At 41.7% G+C, this 22,757-nt stretch overlaps 1 protein-coding gene across 2 annotated transcripts in view; it reads left to right on the top strand.

The window, feature by feature from the left end:
- Nucleotides 1-22,757, top strand: part of GALNT18 (polypeptide N-acetylgalactosaminyltransferase 18) — a 509,102-nt gene that overhangs the window by 372,920 nt on the left and 113,425 nt on the right. For both annotated transcript variants that reach the window (XM_075065179.1, XM_075065178.1), the window contains exon 10: nt 11,856-12,020. In XM_075065179.1, coding sequence (XP_074921280.1) covers nt 11,856-12,020 — 165 coding nt within the window. The remainder of the gene's footprint in view (nt 1-11,855; nt 12,021-22,757) is intronic.

Below are 22,757 nucleotides of genomic sequence, written 5' to 3'. Positions count from 1 at the left end.
CCTGATCACAGGCTCCCAGAGGGAAGTTTCTTTCGGGTGCCAAATACAGTTGGGCCTGTTGTGCTTACACAGTTGCAAACAGCAGGGTTACAACACCGAGATCCAGTCTGAAAGTGGGTGAACCATGGGGTTCCACCTAGATGAAGGAAACAAAGCATGTTGCATGAGAATGCACTCAAAAGGAACTACAAAGGGGTCTCAGGCCCTGCTCGCTCTCAGTCCATGACACCCCTCCCCCCACACACTTCCTTAGGTGATTCCTGTGTGAATAATAAAGCTTTTCCAAAATAGATTTAACTGACAGTAGTCCTGACAATTCCACCTGCATGGTATGTTTAATGGAACTGCATTGATTTCCTGAACAAAAGACACTCCCTCACTATGGTACAAACGGAATTTGAAGAGCTCATAGCTATCCTTATTCAATATGGTTAGTATTTTAAGAGAAACAGCAGTGTTGTGTGTTAGAGTAATGAAAATCTCTTAAGCATATTCAGTTATAATGCTATGGAATATAGAGTTGTTTTTTGTCATCTGCTTGTATGCCAACATCAGACCAAGACACGGGCCCTTGGAAATTCAGTGGCACTTTGGTGTGGTGGTGATGTGAGAATTCTGTTATTGCTTTTCACTAATGCTCTAGTATGATGAGTAAAGACATTCTGTGCTAGATCCTCAGTTGGTGTAATTCAGAGTACAGTAACTTCAGTGAGTTTGGTGGCACTATCCCAATTTATACCTGCTGAGAATCTGGCTCCTTATCTTTATTGTGCTTATACAACATTGCCTGCTGCGACATTTGCCATGACACAGGAATCTTAGGAAATGAAATGTCTTGGCTGTGACGTTGCACTCTATTTAGTTTTATGAAAATATGCTAATGAGAGTGAATATAATATAACTGGAATATGCTTCATGCAAAAGGTCTCTTATAAGGTATCATTACAAATCTTCTTATCTACTGAGTGTGGTCATCCTATTTGTATGTATGTATGTATGTATTGTATCTGAAACTAGAAATATGATATAGAACTCTAAGGGCCTGTTGTAATTATGCAAAGTGTGGGCCATTAATGGTGGTTTGGAATTTTGATGGCTCCCATTAACCAGGACAATTGACTGTAGATGGTTCTGTTTACTTGTAAGTCTTCCTGTATACCCATGTGCTGGCAACTGGGTAATGAAATCTTACAGTGACATGTGATCATGTCACCTGAACTGAAATCCATCTTTAACCTGGTGCTTTTCCATTTAGAAGGAGGGGTGGGAACCCAAAGAGGGACAAAGGATTCCCGCCTTGTGCAAAAGAGATATAAGGGGGTGGAACAGAACAAAGGGGGCTGCAATCATGAGAAATCCCCTAGCTACCACCTGAGCTGGAACAGGGACTGTATCGGGGAAAGGATTGTGCCCAGACTAGGAAAGCATCCAGTCTGTGATAAAAGCTTATTGAAACATCTTGGAGGGTGAGATTTGATCTGTATTCAGTTTTCTTACTGTATTAGGCTTAGACTTATGTCTTTTATTTTATTTTATTTTGCTTGGTAATTCATTTTGTTCTGTCTTTTATTACTTGGAATCACTTAAATCTTACTTTTTTTATTTAGTAAAATCACTTTTTAATTATTAATCCAGAGTATGTATTAATAACTAGGGGTGGGGTGGGCAAACAGCTGTGCATACCTATCAGTGTTATAGAGGGCAAACAAACTATGAGTTTATCCTGTATAAGCTTTATACAGGGTAAAATGGATTTATTGGGGGTTTGGACCTTATTGGGAGTTGGGAACCTGAGTGCTGGAGACAGAAACACTTCTTAAGCTGTTTTCAGTTAAGCCTGCAGCTTTTGGGGGATGTGGTTCAGACCTGGGACTGTGTTTGTAGCAAGCAAGCTTGTCTGGCTCAGACCAGGCAGGGCACTGAAATCCCAAGCTGCCAGGGAAAACAGACTCAGAGGTAGTCTCAGCACATCAGGTGGCAGTTCCCAGGGGGATTTCTGTGATCCAATCTGTCTCACTGGCATTTCCTAACTATGGGTCAAATTTTTAAAAGTGCCTAAGTCCTACTTTCAGTGGGCAGTTATTCTGTTAACTGCATATGTCACTTTTGGCAATGAGACTTAGGTTCCTAAATCACTTTGATACTTTTGAAAATTCTACAGTCTGCCTTTAGGTTGCAAGCTGAAAACGTAGTGTGGTAATATCATAGAAACATATGTGCCAGTAAATTGCATTTCTCAGAATGATCTGCAGTGCTTTAAACAAAAGTGATTCAGTAGTCTGTCTTGTGCTGAAGTGGAATGCATTGTAGCTGTCATGCTTATTGATGCTTGTGAAAAGCATCCACTTGAAGAAGAGAAGCGATCCAGTATAATAAGTGTTGCTATGAACATTCTTTTTTTATATTCTATTTTGTGAGAAAATAGGAGCACTGTTTTAACCTGTAAGATTTCATTTTGTCTGCAATTTAATTTCAAACAAGCAGTAAAACAATAACAAAATAAAAATCTAACAAGCAAAAAAGCAAACTATAAATTAGTTGAGACAGTTATTGTAATTCAGTTCACTCCTCTCCTAAAGCCTAATCCAAAATTATCAGGTTTTGTTCCCCATCTCATTTAAAGAGTTCTCATAACCAATATTTCTGAAGAAGAAGAAAATCAGGGAAACAGACTTAAATGAATGGCTTTTATGTTTAGTGCCCTTTTAAAATGAGCAATAATAGCAATTAAACATTACCTTCTTCCTATCTGAGAGTGTTTATGGAAGGGCAACCAGGATTTAGCTATTAGCAATTTTAAATCCCAGAATGTTGGATAAGTGGAAGGAATTTGTCAGCAGTGCCAGTATTTACCTTATCTATCTATTTCATCTAGCCAGCTGTGTGTGGTCTTTCAGGGGTACCCATCACTGTGGTATATAGGTGCAGGTATTTTTTTCATACAGAGGTATTAAGAAAAACATCTTGCCCAAGGGCAACACAAACCCATAGTTTGTTTATCTTTCCATTAATAAAAAATGCTGTACAGGCTGTGAGCAGTTGTTGGTTTTCCACTGGAGAAGTTACACTGGAGTCAGATTGCCAGGTGGTACTTGATGTGTTCAGTACTCAAACAAAAAGAAACTGGCATCTAGGCAACTAGCAGATCAGCATCAGAAAAGTTCAAATATGACTGGAATCTGTGCTGCATCTCAGTCTGCATATCTTGGGTCTTACCCCAAGTGATATTCAGAAGCTGAAAGTTGCATCTGCTAGAGCTGGTCTGGAACTTTTTGACAAGTAAGTGTGTGTGTGTCTGTGTGTGTGTGTGTGTGTGTGTGTGTGTCTGTGTGTGTAAAAATGCTAAGCTGTGGAAACAGTAACTTTTTGTGAAAATGAATTGGTTTCAATTAAAATTTCATCAAGAAGGTTTCTCAGGTCCAGGAAGGAATAGTTCAGTGATTAGGGTATTCACCTGGGATGTGGGAGATCCAGGCTCAGGTTCCTTCTCTGCCTAATTTTTTGGATCTGAATCTTAGGGTACGTCTACACTACAGAATTTTTTCGATTTTACAGAAACCAGTTTTTTAAAACAGATTGTACAAAGTCAAGTGCACGCAGCCGCACTAAGCACATTAATTCGGCGGTTGCGTCCATGTACTGACGCTAGTGTGGATTTCTGGAGAGTTGCACTGTGGGTAGCTATCCCATAGCTCCCGCAGTCTCCCTCGCCCCTTGGAATTCTGGGTTGAGATCCCAGTGCCTGATGGGGCAAAAAACATTGTCACAGGTGGTTCTGGGTACAGCCTCAACCCTCCCTCTGTGAAAGACAGCAGAGGAGTAGAACCGTTTCGCGCCTCTTTTGGTCTTAGAGGTGAAAGTTGCCAATAACGCCAGGCATAGAAGCATGGACCCTGCTCAGTCTTCCAAAACTCGCGACTCTGTGGACATTGTAAACAAACTCGCCGCGATCTCTCTGTGCATTGTCCTAGTGCTGACCATGGACCTTCACAATAGCTACGAGCGAGGAGGCGGCTATGGCAGGCGCGGCGATGAGAGTAGATGAAAGAGCAATGGGACACACAAGTTCGCTCAAACGCGCTGCGCCTGCGGCTTTGGAGATCCTGCTGGCTAATTCGGGCAGGTTTCTAGCCATTGAACACCCTAGATTTGGAGTCCGGGAAACCAGCACGCACTGGTGGACCGCATAATTTGCCAAGTTGGGAACGAAAATTCCAGTGGCTGCGAAACTTTCGCCATGGCGTATAGTGGCACTTATCCATGAACTTTGACTGCTTTCTCATGCCCTCGAAACGAGAATACCAAGATGAGAGCAGCATGCCTCACGTTAGAGAAGCAAGTGGGCAATAGCCTCTGGAAGCTTCGCACAGCCAGACCAGTACCAGCAGGGTCAGTAGGGCAATCAATTTTTGGCATGTGGAAAATCCTCACTGTGGGGCTGCCTGTGATGTAAGTGCCCAAAAGCAATCATCTAAGCTGCCTGCTAATGAAAGTAGACTGGCGAAATGGAGTTAAGTGAGCTTTGCTGCAGATTGCGTAACTGTGCATGTCTAATAGATGGCTGCGCAAAGAGTTCACGTACCCCCACTCTACTTTCGCGACGAAAGACTCCTGATCGGACCACACATAAGGTCTGCCTGTATCATACAACCGCAAGTGGGGTACTTTTACCAATGGCTGCAAGCACTGGTGGATTCACAAGGGATCATTCACCAACATCACACGCTGGGATGGCCGGGAAGGGTTCATTGACGCTCGGTCTTCAGCAACAACTACTCTGTTTTAAATGGCTCACAGCAAGGGAATTACTTCCCAAGCCAAAAATAACAGTTTGGGATATTGAATTAATTGCCTGTAGTTATCCGGGCGACCAGTTCTAACCCTTGATCCATGGCTCATGAACCATAATCCAGGCAGCCTGGAACCAGAGGTTACCCTGGCAGGCTGGAGCAAGTGCCAGAATGGTGGGGGGGTAATTGCATTTGGCCGTTTAAAGGCGCTCTGTGTCGCCACATTCGTTAACTGGCTTGCTCTGACCTCGAGCAAATCCCGAATTCCCCATTGTTATTGCTGGCTTGCTGTGTTGCTCACAATCTCTGCTGAGAGAGAGTGAACCTTTATGAGCGGGTGGGAGCTGAGCAATACTGGCCGCTGATTATGCCGCCAGACACAAGGCGACTATGAAGAGCAACTAGAAGCGGTGCGCATAGACGAACTTTGAAGATCGAGTTTCATCAACGGTCCAGGTACGAGTCTGACGCTGGTGTTTTGTTCCTTATGCTCAATCCTGTAAGCCACCCTTCGTGTTCAATTCCCTTGCTTTCTCCCGGACAAAATCATATAAATTAAAATCATGTGATCTTTTCAATTAATTCATTATAAAAAGAGAGAGAACTTGAAAAGGTAATCCTGGTTGTGGTGTAGATGATAGGAGAGGAGAAAAGAACCGACTAAAAACAATTTCAAATAAATGACCAGCCTTGTTGAGCTAAATCCACGGGGTGGCGTGAGCGGCGTGCATTGAAGCCCTCCCCCCAACGCGTTACTGCACGTCTGGTGTAGGAGGATATGGAAACACTGGGAGGGTGGTTTAACAGGGGCTGCAGCGGCACTGTACTGTATCCTGCTGCTGTTCGCCTGAAGACTCCACCAACTGATCAAAAGGTATGTCAGTTTGATATCTCGCAGCAGCCCAGCGTTTCTCCTGCCAACCACTGATTCTCCTGCCTTACACCTCTGAATTCTTCTCTGCTGCCAACCATCCTCCTACTCGAGCGCCCACTCCGTCACGTTGTCCCGCTCCATATCCTTCACGTTGGTGGCTCCTGTCCTCAATTCATCTGGCATCTTTCCTGTAATATTTGATATCGATGTCGCTTCCACTCATTCAGTATGAGCTCTTTCATTGCGTCATTCCATGCTTTCGTGAGAAATCGTCTCGCGTCTTTTTTTCTGACTGCCTATCTGAGATTAGCCTTACGGATCAAGTAGCCAGGCTTGCAAAAATTTTGCACTGTGGGGAGGCAGGGGAAAAAGGGAGAGAAGTATTTAAAGATACATTTACAGAACAATGCTACTCTTTCATGTGACTACACTATTTCACGCTACATAGCACATATTGATTTCACTACCAAGTCGCATTTGCACTTAATATTGAAGCCTGTGCTCTAGTGTTACAACGATCTCACAGACGCTGGTCGGCAGCCAGAATTCAGCTTCATGCTCCATGGTAAGCCATTGTTCTTTCGACTTCTGAACAGCTCAGATACACTAGTGCCCGTCCTTCAGTCCCAAATAACCACGGAACAATCTCGTTCAGTGCTTCGCTTAATTCCTGTTAACATGCAGCAGCAGAACCCCCCCCCCCCCCGCATCCAATTGTCTGATATATTTTAATCCTCCCCCCACCGTGTGGCCTGGTACAGGAAGAGTCACTGCTAGCCCAAAGGCAAAAAACCAGCGCCATTACCCCTCTCTCCCATCCCCTCTGCTTGGCTACCTGCACGAAAGTTTCTTTTAAGCAACAGCAAACAGCCCAGTGGAGACATGGCCTTCTCGCCCTTAAGTAAATTCCTAAATTTCAAACTAGTTTACCTCATGAACGATATCACTCTCCTAAGGATAACCACAGAGAGATAAAGAACGGATGTTGCTTGCACATGCACAGCAAATTCACCGGGAAACGAGTACTGCAGCTAGGCTTGCCATGCAATATACCAGATTAGCTGCTACATGCATGGCATGGCAAGTGTCCTAAGGTCTCTGCAGCAAGACCAAGTCTTGTGTGGCACAATGAACAAGGTTCGCCATTGGAGGACAGAATAAGACTGTCCTCATACCAGAACACCTTCTGTCAAAGTGCTTTTGGAGTACTCCCAGGAGAGCTTCAGGAGATGTCTGCGGATTTCCACTCCATCCCCAGCCACGTTAACAGACTTTTCTAATAATCTTCTGCCGCGAGATGCATTCAAAAGCTCCTCAGGCAAAATAATCATTAAAAAACACCTGCTTTTAAACAATGTTTTATATTTATCAGAGGTACACCCTCAGAGTCGCTTCAGGCTTTCATGTCCTGGGTTAGTGCCATTGGGAGGGCTGGGGGTAATTCCTCTGGGTGAGAAAAGCTCCTGGCTAGTGGTGAAATGTAGGCTGTGTGCTCTCTGCAAGCTTGTCCTCGCTCTTCCTCTCTCATCTTCCTGTCCAAGAATCCCAGGCAATGGCTGAGTACCAAACCCACCTCAGACCATGAAGGGTGGGGAACTGGTGTGAACTCCCTAAGAAATTGCAGCGTAAGCTACGGCATGGTTTTCGGGCCTGCCCCGGACCTCCGTTTGCTTCTTTGGTTTCTGGTAACTGTCTGGGCTCCTAAACTTTCCACACGCACTCGTAACTGGAGTCCCTGGAATGGCCTCTGCCTCGCATCATCGCCTTTGAAATTTGTTTCAAATGTTTTTTCATTTTTCGTCTTTTGGAAATGGAGTTCGTACATAGAATCCCATCCCATTAGAGCGTCATCCAATCCTTCTCCATGCAGTCGATGCTGGAGCGTCTTATTTCAATTCTTCAGGAGAACTGCGTTTGTTACTGTGCTGATTAGCTCTGCATGGCCACCCGTTCTGATAAGAGCTCCACACTGGGCAAACAGGAAATGAAATTCAAAAGTTCGCGGGGCTTTTCCTGTCTACCTGGCCAGCGCATCCGAGTTCAGATTGCTTTCCAGAGCAGTCACAATGGTGCACTGTGTGATACCGCCCGGAGGCCAATACCGTCGATTTGCAGCCACACTAACCCTAATCCAACATGGCAATACCAATTTCAGCGCTACTTCTCTCGTCGGGGAGGAGTACAGAAACAGGTTTAAAGAGCCCTTTAGATCGATATTAATGGCCTTGTTGTGTGGACGGGTGCAGGGTTAAATCGGGTTAACACTGCTAAATTTGGTTTAAACACGTAGTGTAGACCAGGCCTCATCTCCCACATCCCAGGTGATTACACAAACTACTCGCCTAATGGTTATTCTGTGGTGGTCTCTTTCTTTCTTGAAAGCCCAAAATCTTTGGTAAAATGAAATTCTTATTTTTTATCCAACCCGAGTCTCTACAAGTTCCACTATAGCTCAGATCATACAATTTAACAACTCTTTTTTGCCCCTTTGTTAAACTGGTTTACACCGGGTTGAAAAGTGGAATGATATTAGCATATGGGGGGAGCTCTCTGAGGCTGTATCAACACCCTGTTAGCTCACCTTTATTAAAGATACATACATATACTTCTTGTTCATACATCTAGGAACAAAGACTGTAGGGCATACAAGGTTGGGAACTTCATTCTGGGAAGCAGTAACTCTGAAAAAGATTTGGGGGTTACAGCGGATAACCTGATCAAGGAGCTCCCTATGTGATGCTGTGAGGCCAAAAGGGCTAATGATATCGAGTTGGAGATGAGAGATTATTTTTATCTCTGTATTTGGTACTGGTGCAACCACTGCTGGAATACGGTGTCCAGTCCTGGTGTCCACAGTTCAAGAAGGATGCTGATAAATTGGAAAAGGTTCAACAAAGAGCCATGAAAATAATTAAAAGACTAGAAAACATGCCTTATAGTGATAGACTCAAAAGAGCTCTATCTATTTAGCTTAACCAAGAGAAGTTTAAGGAGTAACTTGATCATAATCTATAAATACCTACACAGGGAACAGATATTTGATAACAGGCTCTTTGATCTAGCAGAGAAAGGTTTAACAAGATTGAATGGAAATAATGTATAAATTTTCAACAGTGAGGTTAATTAACATTGGATCAACTTACCAAGTGTTATGGTAGAGTCTTCCTCGTTGACAATTTTAAAATCAAGATTAGATTTTTTTTAAAGATATGCTGTAGTTCAAGAGGAGTTATTTTGAGGATGTTCTATGTCCTGTGTTATGCAGGAGGTCAGGTTAGATGATCACAGTGGTCCATTCTGGCCTTGGAATCTGTATCTGTAGAGCTTTGCCAACAGCCAGTTCCAGGTTTAGTTACTGAGTACTCCACAACCAGGGGGATCATTCTGCTCCTGTCTATGAGGCCTAATTTATTACTGGTATAATTCCCAAATGGTCTTTGCAGTTACACTGTGAATTTGTCCCTCTTCAAGTAGTGAGAAGGGGTGATTGGTGTGAGCCCTCAAGCTGTTCTAAGTAATGCTTGGGAGACCTGACCAATAAAGAGGGCATTGAAACAACGGTGCACACACAATAGTTTAAAGTCCCCTTTACGTGCACACATCACTTTAGCTCTGCAGTGCAGCCCTCAGCTGTAGCCAAGGATCTAAGCCTATGTGTTTAAGTGACTTATTGTAGCTTTTTAAAAAAATTACTTATCCATATTTTTCTCTTTTGTTTTGTTAACATTGGTGACAACATACTGAATAATGATATTAACAAATAGCTTCCTATCAGTAGCAATCACAAAAGGCGACTAGCACTTTCTTTCCCTTCCACCTGTAACAAGTTTGGATACTAGGCATTAGGGCCATAAAGAAATGCTGAACTATAGAAGGTTATATGGCCTAACAACCCTTTTTAAAGATTATCTCAATCCCATCTCCCTGCTTTATCAATGAATCCTTCAATCCTCTCCATAAAAGTGTCTGGCTACTTGTTAAACTCATCTACAATATTTGCCGCATTGGTCTGTCTGGGAAGCTTGTGTTTATTGCTCTTCTAATGCATCAGTTTTAATCATAGCAATCTTCATTTTGCCCAATTTTAATTGCCTAATCTATGGATCTGTCTCTTTTTGTGAACCCTTCGGCAGTATTTATCGTTTGTCCTTCAGTTTCAGTCACCCTGTTCAGAAATTTGAATTAATCTGCTAAATCATTTCACTCTTCTCTGCTGTGAAAATAAGACTGACCTTTTCAATCTTTCTCTGTAGCAAAGATTCTTAACACCTGGAATCACCTTGGTTCAGCCAACTAAGGTTTCTCTCTAGTATCCTTGATATGGAGAAAAAGGAACCAAAACTAAACAGAGGGCCAAATCGTTGGTGTAAATCAACATAACTTCATTGACTTCGATGGAACTGTGCTGATTTGCATCAACTGAGGATCTGACCCAGAAATGCTAGGTGAGGGCAAGCAGTATGCCTTGCACACAAACAAGAAGCAAGGTTTGTATTTTATCCCTGTGTTGATTCATCCCAACATCCTGCCTGCCTTTTATACGCTGGTATAATGGATTCAAAGAATTTTCTACAATAGGCTCCCAAATCCATTCCCAGGTTTGTATGGTTCGTGGCTGTTCTGTTTAATTTGTACTCTGTTCTTTTTTTAATTAATATTTTATTTGATTTTTACAACACAGTACACACTGTACATACAAAGCAAGTTCTCAATATTATATATAACATTAATAATAAATAGATATCAGGATACAGTGGGAAAATGTGTACCCTGGGAACAGACACATTTTCAAACCACACAGTACATAAAGTCCAGCTCCTCCCTTTTCTAGGATTTAGCTTTGTTAATTAACAACAGTAAGACAACACAGGGCTACTCAGAGAGCCTCTCCCTATGGACTTTTGCCCTTTTACTTCTCAGTTTTAACACTTTCCCCACTGTATAAGGGATGGTAAAGAATTAATAGAGTCAAAGATAAGAGCAATTTTATCCTTTTCCATAATGCTGTCAAGGGGAAAGATCCAGTCTCTTTAAAATTAATTCTTCATTGGGGTTTTCACAGAACAATCCCAAATTGTGGATTTATTTCACGTTGCCAACATTTAATATAATGTTATACCTTTGCAAGGGAACACCATAGAACCTCTGCCATCTATTTTTCACTTTCCCCTCCTTCCTCTGGGGAAACAAACAAAACAAACACACCACTCTCATTTTCAGTGGGCAAAATGAATAGGCTAGATAATAAACATTCTCTTGACTGTTTGGACAGCAGAAAAGTCATTAGGGTCTGTGAGATCAATGCTCTGCTGTGAATCCAGAGCAAAGGATTCAGCCCATCTATCTATCTATCTATTGTGGCAAATTGCCGGTACTGTTCTGCTGGGTCTCGCGCTTTCTCTTCTCTGGGGTAGGTTCAGGGCGCTATTGCTTGCCTCTGAACCGCTTCTTAATTACTCCACTAGTGTCCTTGGAGGAGGGGAGTGGAGAGGGAGGGTTTTGTCTCACCCTGGACTAAGTCCCCAGCGCGCAAATCCCACACTATCTATCTATATTCAGTAAAGTGAGTCCAGGTATTCTGAAATTTCCATAACTCAGTCTTTCACAGGCTACTGAATGAGTTAACTGATATCCATTGAACATGTACATTGCATTTTGGGGAGCTGCCCCAAGTGTACTCATTTTCATTTATCTGCACTAAGCTTCGTTTTTTATTTACTGTCTTAGTCACATAAAAGATCCAGATCCCTCTGAACTCAATTGTATTATTCCTCTCCTCCCTCCTCTGCCTCCCAAATCTGCATCTTGCTTTATCCTCAGATTATTTATTCTAATAAAAAATGACGGCAATTCCCAAACTAACCCCACTGCCTGCTGGAAAATTTACCACTTATAGCAGCTTGCTGTTTCTGAGCCCAAATCTGCATGGCCAGAGAAAAATGTCATCAGTAAATGCTTTGTAATATTCACATAACCCCCTATTCACCAGGTACCTGGCAATTATAGATAGTTTAAAACTATCTTTATATATATTACACCACTTCCTACATATAAAATGATTTACAAGCCAACAGGGGACAAGATGATAGTTCATTTCTCGTCAGTGTATTAACTCTTGCTGTTGTTAGCTTTGACAGAAATAGCTCCTCCATCTTCAGGCCATGAGTCTTGTTTTGTGCTTTCTCTTGCAGAATGTTTATTATACAAGTAATCAGCAGATCCATGTGGGTGTTCTGAGTCCCACTATTGATGATGATGACAACAGATGCCTGGTGGATGTGAACAGCAGGCCCAGACTCATTGAATGCAATTATGCCAAAGCCAAGAGGATGAAGCTTTACTGGCAATTTACTCAGGTAATTCTTCCTCAAAATACATTTCAGAAGGTTCAAAAGGGATCAGCTTTGTTTCTGTACCTGAAACATGCATACTCTGTTTTCCAGCAGAACTGAATTGGGTGTATGCTTGGTTTCTGTACAGCATGCCTGGGAGCCATACTTATATCTGATCCTGATAGCTCCACCACACGAGGAGCCGTAGAATGTGGGCTGTGAAACAGTGTTGCCCAGCAGCTCTCTCTGTGTGTCATTGTGCAGTGGAGATTTTGGGGCTCCCTTCTCATCAAGGATCTTCTGCAGAGAACTGTCCTCTGCAAAAACAGCTTACTGAGGCTTTCCACAGGACTCAGTATTGGCCCTCAGAACCGAGGGTGAGAGTTAACCCTGTGCAGGGAGACCAGTGCAAGGCCTGTGCGTCACTTAAGTCCCACCAAGGGCCTGTTTGGAGAACTTAAGTGGTGCCTGGACCTGAGTGCTGGCCTTCTGCATCAGGGTGAATTTCACCCTAAGTGCATAACCTCAGCTGTGACTTCTGGTCTCTTCTGCTCCACTTCATGTGGATTTGCAGAGTATTTTTGCTGCCTGCTCATTAGTTTCATCTTACGTTTAACCAGCAATTGAAGCTTCAGTAATAACTGCAGTAGAAACGTGCTGCAATTAACTGGAGTGACTACGATTAGTGTAGTGCTCATTTGGACTTTATGGTCACTAACATATATTAATGTATTTTTATTATAATTAATAGGAAGCCATGATCATTGTTTTTAAAGGATAGTACTCCAGTGGCAGTCCTCAAAATGCCTAGGCTGGCAGGAAAGTGATATCATAGCCTTCACTTACAGTGTCCTTACTGTTGTACATTTAAGCTTGGCCTGTGACATAATATTTAACAATATTTTAAAATGAATATAAGAACGTAAGAGCTATCATACTGGGTCAGACCATGGTCCATCTTGTCCAGTATCCTGTCCCCACCAGTGGCCAGTACCAAAGTGTATGGGGGAGTGTACAGAACAGGGAAAATATGGAATGATCCCATCCCTGTCTTCTACACCCAGCTTCTAGTAAGAGGTTTAAAGTCCTGAGCATGGAATTGTTTCTGTGACCCTCTTGGCTAACAGCCATTGATGGTTCTCTCCTCCATGAACTTATCTGGTTCTTTTTGGAACCCAGTTATACTTTTTGGCCTTCACAACATCCCCTGGCAAGGAGTTTCACAAGTTAGCTGTGTGTTGTGTGAAAAGTACTTCTTGTTTGTTTTTAACTTGCTGCCTATTAATTTATCCTGGTGACCCCTGGGTTTTGTATTCTGTGAAAGGGTAAGATTTCTCTATTCACTTTTTCTATGCCATTCATGATTTCACAGACCTCTATCATATCCTCCTGCATCGTCTCTTTACTGAGCTGAGCAATCCTAATATTTTTAATCTCTCCTAGTATGAAAGCCATTGATTAGCTTCTCTGAACTGCTTCCAGTTCCACTATGTCTTTTTTTGAGATGGGGCAACCAGAACTAAACACATTACTCAGGGTGTGGGTGCACCATGGATTTAAATAATGGCATTATGATATTTTCTGTCTTCTTTTCTATCCCTTTCCTAATCATTCCTAACATACTGTTTGCCTATTTGATCATCGTTAAGCATAAGTTTTCAGAGAACTATCCATGGTGACTCAAAGTTCTCTTTCTTGGGTTTTAATAACTAATTTAGGACCTAACATTGTATATGTATAATTGGAATTATTTTTTCCAGTGTGCATTACTTTACATTTACCAGTGCTGAATTTCATCTGCCATCTTGTTGTCTAGTCACCCAGTTCTGTAAGATGTCTCTGTAACTCCTCATCTGCAAATTTTTCCAGCTCAGTAACGAATATGTTGAACAGCACAGATCTTTGGGGGACCCCACTGTTTGCCTTTCTCCATTGTGAAAACTGACATTTATTCCTACACTTTTCTGTCTTTCAACCACTTATTAATTCATGAGAGGACCTTCCCTCTTATTCCATGGCTACTTAGTTTCCTTAAGGGCCTTTGGAGATGTACCTTGTCAAAGGCTTTCTGAAAATCCAAGTATACTTTATCGACTGGATCACCCTTAGCCACATGCTTTTGGACAGTCTCAGAGAATTCTAATAGATCAATGAGGCATGAGTTCCTTTTACAAAAGCCATGTTGACTCTTCCTCAGAAAATTGTATTTATGTATGTGTCTGATAATTCTGTTCTTTTCTATAGTTTTTAACAATTTGTTTTGTAATGAAGTTAGGCTCAGGATCTCTTCTGGAGTCCTTTTTCAAAAATCAGTGTTACATTAGCTGTCTTCCAGTCATCTCGTTCAGAGGTTGATTTTAGTTATAGGTTTTGTACTATGGTTAGTTGTTCTGAAATGTCATATTTGAGTTCCTTTTGAACTCTTGGGTGAATACCATCGGATTCTGGTGACTTATTACAGTTGTTATCAATTTGTTCTAAAACCTCTTCTATTGACACATCAGTTTGAGACAGTACTTCAGATTTATTGCCCAAAATAAATAGTTGTGATGCAAGAATCTCCCTCACATTCTCTGCAGTGAATATTATGCAAAGAATTCATCTAGCTTCTCTGCAATGGCCATGTCTTCCTTGAATGCTCTTTTAACACCTTTGTTGTCTAGTGGACCCACTGCCTGTTTGGCAGGCTTCCTACTCCAGATGTACTTTGAAAAAAATTTTACTGTTAGTTTTTGCGTCTTTAGCAAGTTGCATCTCAAATTGTTTGTTGGCCTGCCATATTATATTTTTACATTTTACTTTCCAGAGTTCATGCTGCTTCATATTTTTCCTCAGTAGGATTTGACTTCCATATTTTCAAGAATGCCTTTTTGCCTCTGAAGCCTCCATTATGCTGTTGCAATTACAATTTTAGGGGTTGTATTTACAGAGGCATAGCATGCAAGTCTGGGAGGTGATAGTACTGCTCTACTCAGTGTTGGTTAGGCCTCAGCGGGAGTACTGTGTCCGGTTTTGGTCACCGATGCAGAGAAACTGGGAAGGATCCAGAGGTGAGCGATATAGATGATCAAAGAGATAGAATGCAAGCCACGTGAGCAAAGGTTGAAGGAACTGGCAGAGGCGGATTTACAGTAAAACACAGGGTGCCCTGGCACAGGGCCCCCCAATGACAGGGTGCCCCAGGGAGGGGCAGCTGTGGGGGCATAAGCTTGGTCCTGCTGGCTCCTGGGGCTCCTGCTGCAGGCTCCGCACCCACCAGCAGCCAAGCTCCCACCTTCCCCACCTCCTCTCATGAGTATGCTGGGTTCCCACTCTCTCAGCGCTTCCCCCGCCACCAAACAGCTATTTGCCAGTGCTCAGGTCACTCCAGGAGGGGGAGGTGTGGGGGCCACAGTGCGCTTGAGGAAGGAGGCGGAGAAGAGGTGGAGGCAAGGCCTTGGGAAAGGAGGTGGAATCGGGGCAGGGGTGGGGTGAGGCAGGGAGCTGCTCAGGGCAGGGGGCTAGGATGGGGCAGGGGGCTGGGAACACCCCCACAACCCCAGCCCACACCCCCTGCCCTGTCTCCTGCATCCCCTCACTTACCCCAGTCCCCTGCCCTCCTTGATTCCTGACATACACCCCACATTCCCACCTGCACCCCTTGCACCAAATGGGAGCTTCCCTAGGTAAATGCTCCACACCCCAACCCCCTGACTCAGCCCTGAGCTCCCTCCTGTACACTAACTCCTGGCCAGACCCTGCACCCCAACCCCAAGCCCGCTCCTGCACCCTAACTTCCTCCCAGACCCTGCACCCCAGTGTTTTTTTACATTCTTTTTTATAAAGCACTGTTATCCAAAGCGTTTTACAGTAGTTAGCTAACAATACAACCAATATTTGGTAAGATCATTAAGTGGTCCGCCGAGACCCTCAGCAATTTTCAAGTGGTGTGTGGAAAAATAAGTTAGACTACAAAAAACAATCAAGGTACCTCACTTTATCCTCATTTACTTCCTATCACTTATAGGAGGAGGATGAATGAAAAACGATGGAGTCGGGGAAATAAGAGAAGATGTTCTTTTTCTTGGCTGTGTCTCAAGTAGGGACCCCAAAAATGAAGCTAAGAACAGGGCCCCACTAACTCTAAACCCACCACTGGGAACTAGATATGTTTAGTTTTGAAAAGAGGAGATTGAGGAAGGACATGATAGCAGTCTTCAAATACTTGAAAGGCTTCCATAAAAAAGAGGGAGAAAGGTTGTTCTTTCTTGCCACAGAGGGCAGGACAAGAGGCAGTGAGTTCCAACTACAGCATACCAGATTTAGACTAAAGTTCAGGAAAAAATCCCTAACTTTAAGAACAGGAGGACTTTGGAACAGGCTGCCTAGGGAGGTTGCGGAAGCTGCCTCACTGGAGGTTTTCAAAAGGATGCTGGATAGCCACCTGTCTTGGATGGTCTAGACACAACAAATCCTGCATTTTGGCAGGGGGTTAGACGGGATGACTCTTGCGTTCCCTTCTAACCCAATGATTCTATCATACTATGATTACTCTGCTGTTTAGCATGCCCATAGTGGCATTCTTCTGGTCTTCTTACTATCTTTTTTTATTTTTATACATTTGGTCTTAGCCTCTACTACAGTGTTCTTAAGTAGCCTTCATGCTGCTTGCAGGCATTTTAACAGTGTGACTGCTCTTGTTAATTTCCATCTACCTAGCATCATCATTCTTGTGTAATTCCCCTTTATACAGTTAAATGTAACAGTGGTGGGGGTTGTTGTTGTTTTTTTGTTTTTTTTTGTTTTGGTCTTTTCCCCCTTATAAGGATGCTAAATTTAATTATATGATGATCCTATTACTGAATAGTTCAGCTGTAGTTACCTATTGGACCAGAACTTGTTTTCCACTTAGAACTAAATCAGTTGCCTCTCCCCTTGTGGGATCCAGAACTAGCTGCTCCAAAAAACGGTAATTTATGGTATCTAAACATTTTTTCTCTGCATCATGCCATAGGATGACATTTATCCAGTCAATATGAGGTTGAAGTCACCTATTATTCCATTTTTTTATTTTTGTATCCTCTCTGACCTCTCTTAGCATTTCACAGTCACTGTCACCATCCTGGGCAGATAGTCCGTAGTATGTTCCTAGTGCTTTCCTCTTATTATGCAAGCATGAAATTTCTATCCCTGGAGATTCTATTGTACAGTTTGATTCTTTTAAGATTTTCCCCTTGTTTGACTCTTTTTCTAACATATATTGCCACTCTCCCGCCAGCATGACTTACTCTGTCATTCCTATATGTTTTGTACCCTGGTATTACATTGTCCAATTGATTTATGTTCATTCTACCAAGCTTCAGGACGCTCTCCATTGTAGTGTTCTGCTTGCTTAGTTTTGGGACATTCTTTTAATGGGTTGTAGTAACAGATTTATTCAAACTCTGTTTCAAAAAACAGTAATGTTACTGATTAACATTCAACTGTATGGTCCTTGCTCCAGATGACCTGACCCTTTAGTGCCAAAGAATCCATCGTCTCTGCTCCAAAAAACTGATGAATTTGGTATGATTAATTTATGTATGTTAGAATTGATTTTCTGGGCCCATATGTTTGCTGTTAGAGTAAAAAGTGCTGAATTAACAGTTTAATTAACCCTCCTCTCCACACCCTCAACAATCCAGAACAAAACATAAACTTCAAAAATTTCTTAATCACCTTGTTAGGAATTTGTGCCTTCTTTTCCCTTCTATATTTCCATTCTGTAGTGGAAGTACCGTACTGTGCTGTAAATATTCCAAGGAGTCCAGTGTTAATTCCCACAATCTAAACTTCCTCTGAAGAGAAGGGGGAACCACTTTTTTGTCTCTTTATGATAAATTAATTAAAGGCATGCTGTTCAGAAAGGATTGTTTTGTTAGTACCCAGAGTGATTAAAGAGTTGTAGTTTCTGCACACAGTGTGTGATGCAAAGTAGGTTTTGCATGCTGTAAGCTACAAGAAAACTAATGAGAGTAATCAAGGATTGCCAAGATAAATTGATGCATTGTGTTCTAGTTGCTCACATTTAATCTGGTAAAATGAGTACACTTCTCTGAACACATTTGGAAGCTGTCTTAAAAAATCTGAAAAGCTTTGTTGTTTCTTCTACTACATTTTGAAAGCTCCTGCCTTTACTTTTTTATGTTACACAGTGATCAGGACTACTGCAAAGGGACTGTAGGCATTGATGTTCATGTAGCACTTTTAGACCTGGAGCTGTTCAAATATTAATGTATTTTTAAATGTAGTTTTTGGCTTCTGACCATAGAATTTCATAGCCCCACCTAAGGACTGCAAGCACAGGCTCACGCTTCTGTAGGTTCTAAAACGTGGCAATGATCCCCACAGGGAACTGATAATGCAGGTCATAAAAAATGGGAGGGGGAAGAATTACCTCATGAAAGTAATGGGTTTTGCAAACTTATAGGAGGACAGAAAGGTCCAGAATAGTGCAAAACTAATGCACGTGTCCTGGGTTCCAGGCCTATGTCCTGGAATTGAAATGAGGAAACATATATAACTTCCTGCAAAACGCACTTTATATTTTCAGAGGCAAAACTCTCATCCATAGTACAGCAAGGACATCAAAATGTATCTTCAGTCTTACCACTACATTTTAAGTTTCTGTGAAAATTGATAGGCTCACGTGGATAAAACTGCAACTTTTTGAAAAAGTACCAGTTAGATAGCATTCCCTGTTTTCTCCATTTGCAGTTAGTGGGATGCTTTCATTATGTTAGTTTAATGATGGAAAATGTGGTATTATTTAAAAAATACAACAAAATTAAAAGATAAATTTCATACTCTGCTAACAGTGACCTACCTGATCCTGTGAGACCATTCTAGGACTACTAACCTGCTTAATGTTAAACATGTATGTAAGTCTTTTCAGGATTAGGGCCCATGTGTGGAAATCAAACTTAATGACCTATCTGTTTAATTTAGTTTTATTTAGTTAACTTTTGTCTCATGCAAACTCCCCACCCAAAGTTGCCCATCCAAAGTGCTTGACATCCCATTTAGACCCTTGACATGCCATTTAGAAACATAAGAACATAGGAAGTGCAAAGTAAATCAATCAAAGCAGCTGCATTTCTTCCTACCACACATCATCTGATCTCCAATTATGTGACTAATATGGCTTTCAACTCCCTGTTGCACTTTTCCAGTACACAGAAATCTTGCCCTCAGTTGTCTCAGCCTTCCACCAAAAGCCAACTCAAAGAGATGGCCTTTGTAATATGCCTGGAAGATCAACAAATTTGGGCTATTTCAGCCCTGAGGGGCAGATCATTACAAAGGAAAGGGGCCTTTATGGAAAATTTTCTGCAAGCAACCTCCTTCCTTTTATGACAAGGGGATTGAGCTCATTTATTTCCCGCACTATTATTTTAATGCACTGTAGAGTATGAAGAAGTAGTAAAAGCAGGGCAAATAGAAATCCAGCAGTGGTTAGTCTTTCATTTAGAAGGGAAGATGCAGAAATTAATTCTCCATCCCAAACTGCAATAATATTTGAGAGAGAACAATGGACTTGATGTCACAGGGAACTGGTTCTAGAACATGAAGTCATTTACATCTAACCAGAAATAGGCCCAAATCAAAGCCATGTATACAAACACAGGCGGAAAGATTGAGTGGTTTGAGATCCAAAGCTGACTCCAGATCCTCATTTTTCAAATGGTTGCTATGTTTATCATGGGCTAAACCAGAACCCAAACAGTCCTGAATTAAGAGAGTTAAAAGGTAGATTGGAATGTGATGACTTGAACCCATCTCTTCTTCGAAGTACTGATGTGAATTAGACCCGGATTAGTGCATAGATGATGATGTTTCTTAGTATATTATAGCTGTCCTGTGACAATCTCAACAGAAAAGTGGCTCTACCCTCTCACTCTGAGGAGGTCCTACCCGGTCAGGTTTAAGACACATTGAAGAGACAGCTTGGGGAAGGTTACACTGCCATTGGCTATGCCTCATTTCTCTTGGACAACTAGAAGGCTTCATTTTCCAGGGCTATTTTATTCTGTTCTGTTTCATATGGGTGGTTATACCGCACATCAGTGTTGTATCTGAGCGCTTTCCCATAGTTCATTACATAAGGTGACCAGACATCTGTCATATATTGTTCTCTCATCTTCTCCCCATGGAGAGAAGCATGTGCAGTGGAGTGTCTTGGTTTGGTAGGGTTTTCAGGGGGCTGTTTGTTTTTTGTTGTGTTTTAGTGTACCAATTGCTATGTATTTATGTTAGAGAAGGCAAGATCAAAGAAATGTGCCTGGCACTTGGAGTGGAAGATAATGGGGTTTGTGAAGTTCTTTAGCTCCTGGAGGAGTTGATTTCCCAGTCTTGCACTGCCCCTGAGAAAGTTCAGTCAATCTGGCCTCTTTCATGAGCAATCAAATTTCTAAGAAAATAAGGGATAAAAGGAGTGATCAAGAAGAAACTATAGTAACGTACAAATGTATCAACTTTCACAAGTGTCGGTAATATAAGGAGTAAGTTAATTATTATACAGTATTATTTTTCTATTAATATGTGTATTGGGAAGTTTCAGATTTAGTTGAAACATAAGAGTTTCAAATTATTCAGTGTCAAGAAATTCTCTATAGGTGGTTTTTATTGTTAACATAACAATGCATTAATATTTTTAAACATGTGACCGAGATTTTCAAAAACATCTAGTGATTTTTGGGTGCCTCAGTTTTCAGCACGCTTAAGGAACTTGATTCTCAATAAGTGATGAGCATCATCCACCTCTGGAATTGTGACCTGTTTAAGGTGTCTTGTTTTTGGCACTCAACAAGGCACCTCAAATCACTGGTTAGTTTTGAAAATCTTGACCCATGCTATGTCCACAGTACAGTACTTCAATATAGTCATTTTTTAAATGTAATTTATGATGGCTTTGTTGTCAACCAAATTATTATCTCAATTAGAAGGATGTAATTAGTGGATTTAGTGAAGTTAGTGGAGTTATTCTGGTTTTACACTAATGTAACTGATAGCGAAGTTGCTCCCTCTGCCTCTCCATAGAAAGTCTGCTGCCAGATTTTATTCTGGTTAAGTCTGTGTACCAAATATTCAAAAGTTGCTTCTAAATGTAGGCAAAACCTTTTGGCTTCTCATTATCACATAGATGCTAAGTATCTTAAATATACAGTGTGGGCCTCACAAATGTAAAGGGCTGAGTGTGAATCTTGTCTGGCTCACCCCAGTGTAAATCAGGAGTCACTGAATTGACTTAGATTGGTATAGATTGGAAAATCTGGCCCTCTGTATCTGAAAATCATTTTAACATTTGGTCCTATATGTGAAAAGCGATTGGATATAAACATTAGGAAAATTGGTGTGGAGCTTTTTTTGTTTTGTTTTTGTTGCAGGACGAAAGTTCCTGGAGCACTCAAGTCATTCAAACTCTTATATGATGGATATTTAATCATGATCCAGCTGATCTGGCCCTCAGCTGATTTCCATACTAGTCTACAGCTTTATAAATGTGCTAAATGCAGTGTGAGCTGATGAAGTGTAGGCTTCAGTGACACTCCTACTCCCAAGGCTTCTTCGAGTGTTTATATCTGTAATGATGTCAAATTATGTAAATTAACACTGGAAAGACTCACTCAAGTGCATAATGTTCACTAAGTTTATTGCTCAGAGTGTCTGTCAGGTGCTCTTCTAATCTAGGCAAATACTTTTTCGGAAGCACTGCTATCTTGAACTGAAATAGTTGTTGTAACTGTGCTGAATCCAAGATATGAGAGAGATGAGGTGGATGAGGGAATATCTTTTATTGGACCAATACCTTTATTGGACTCAGCCACCTTGTGTCTCTCACTGAAAGAGGTGAGCTGCCATCAGACTTTTGAATACTTATCGCCACTTTTCACTTAATCAGAAATAAACAGGGCCTTCTAGAAGAGCAATTAGTGATTACTGCAAATGGTAGGGAGTGGGAGGACAGAGACAAGAATAATCATGTAGCCAAAGTGGAATCAACTTTATTAAACCATTATTTTAAACAAGATATCTACTAAGGGCAACCTGTCCTGGCAGCAGTGAACAAAGGAGAAGGCTATATAGCATCAAGCTGTCACCGACGATCTTCCTTTTCAATACTCAAATCCGAAGTATTCTAATATTGTCCAGGCTTAATTAGCTTGGATTATCACAGCCCTTCCAATGCCTAACCAAGGACAGAGCCCCATTCAGACCACTGCATGGGGCAACCAACAGCCTCATACAATGCTCAGGAGTCATGCAAATCTAGCCACCTTCTTCAGAGAAGGAGGACTAATCCCCATTATAACTAGTTGTTGTCCACCCTTCGTTTGTGGATGATACCAAATGGGGAGAGGTTGCAAGTGCTTTGGAGGATATGATTATAATTCAAAATGATCTGGACAAATTGGAGAAATGGTCTGAAGTAAATAGGATGAAATTCAATCAGGATAAATGCAAAGTACTCCATTTAGGAAGCAACAATCAGTTGCACACATACAAAATGGGAAATGACTGCCTAGGAAGAAGTACTGTGGAAAGGGATCTGGGGGTCACAGTGGACTACAAGGTAAATATAAAAGCAGCAGAGAATCCTGTGGCACCTTATAGACTAACAGACGTTTTGGAGCGTGAGCTTTCGTGGGTGAATACCCACTTCGTCAGACGCAGGTAGTGGAAATTTCCAGGGGTAGGTATATATATGCTAGCAAGCAAGCTAGAGATAACGAGGTTAGTTCA

The sequence above is a fragment of the Chelonoidis abingdonii genome, chromosome 4 (genome assembly GCF_003597395.2).
Source record: "Chelonoidis abingdonii isolate Lonesome George chromosome 4, CheloAbing_2.0, whole genome shotgun sequence".
Taxonomy (NCBI): Eukaryota; Metazoa; Chordata; order Testudines; family Testudinidae; genus Chelonoidis; species Chelonoidis abingdonii.
The sequence above is the reverse complement of the archived record's forward strand: the minus strand, read 5'-3'. Positions and strand labels throughout refer to the sequence as shown.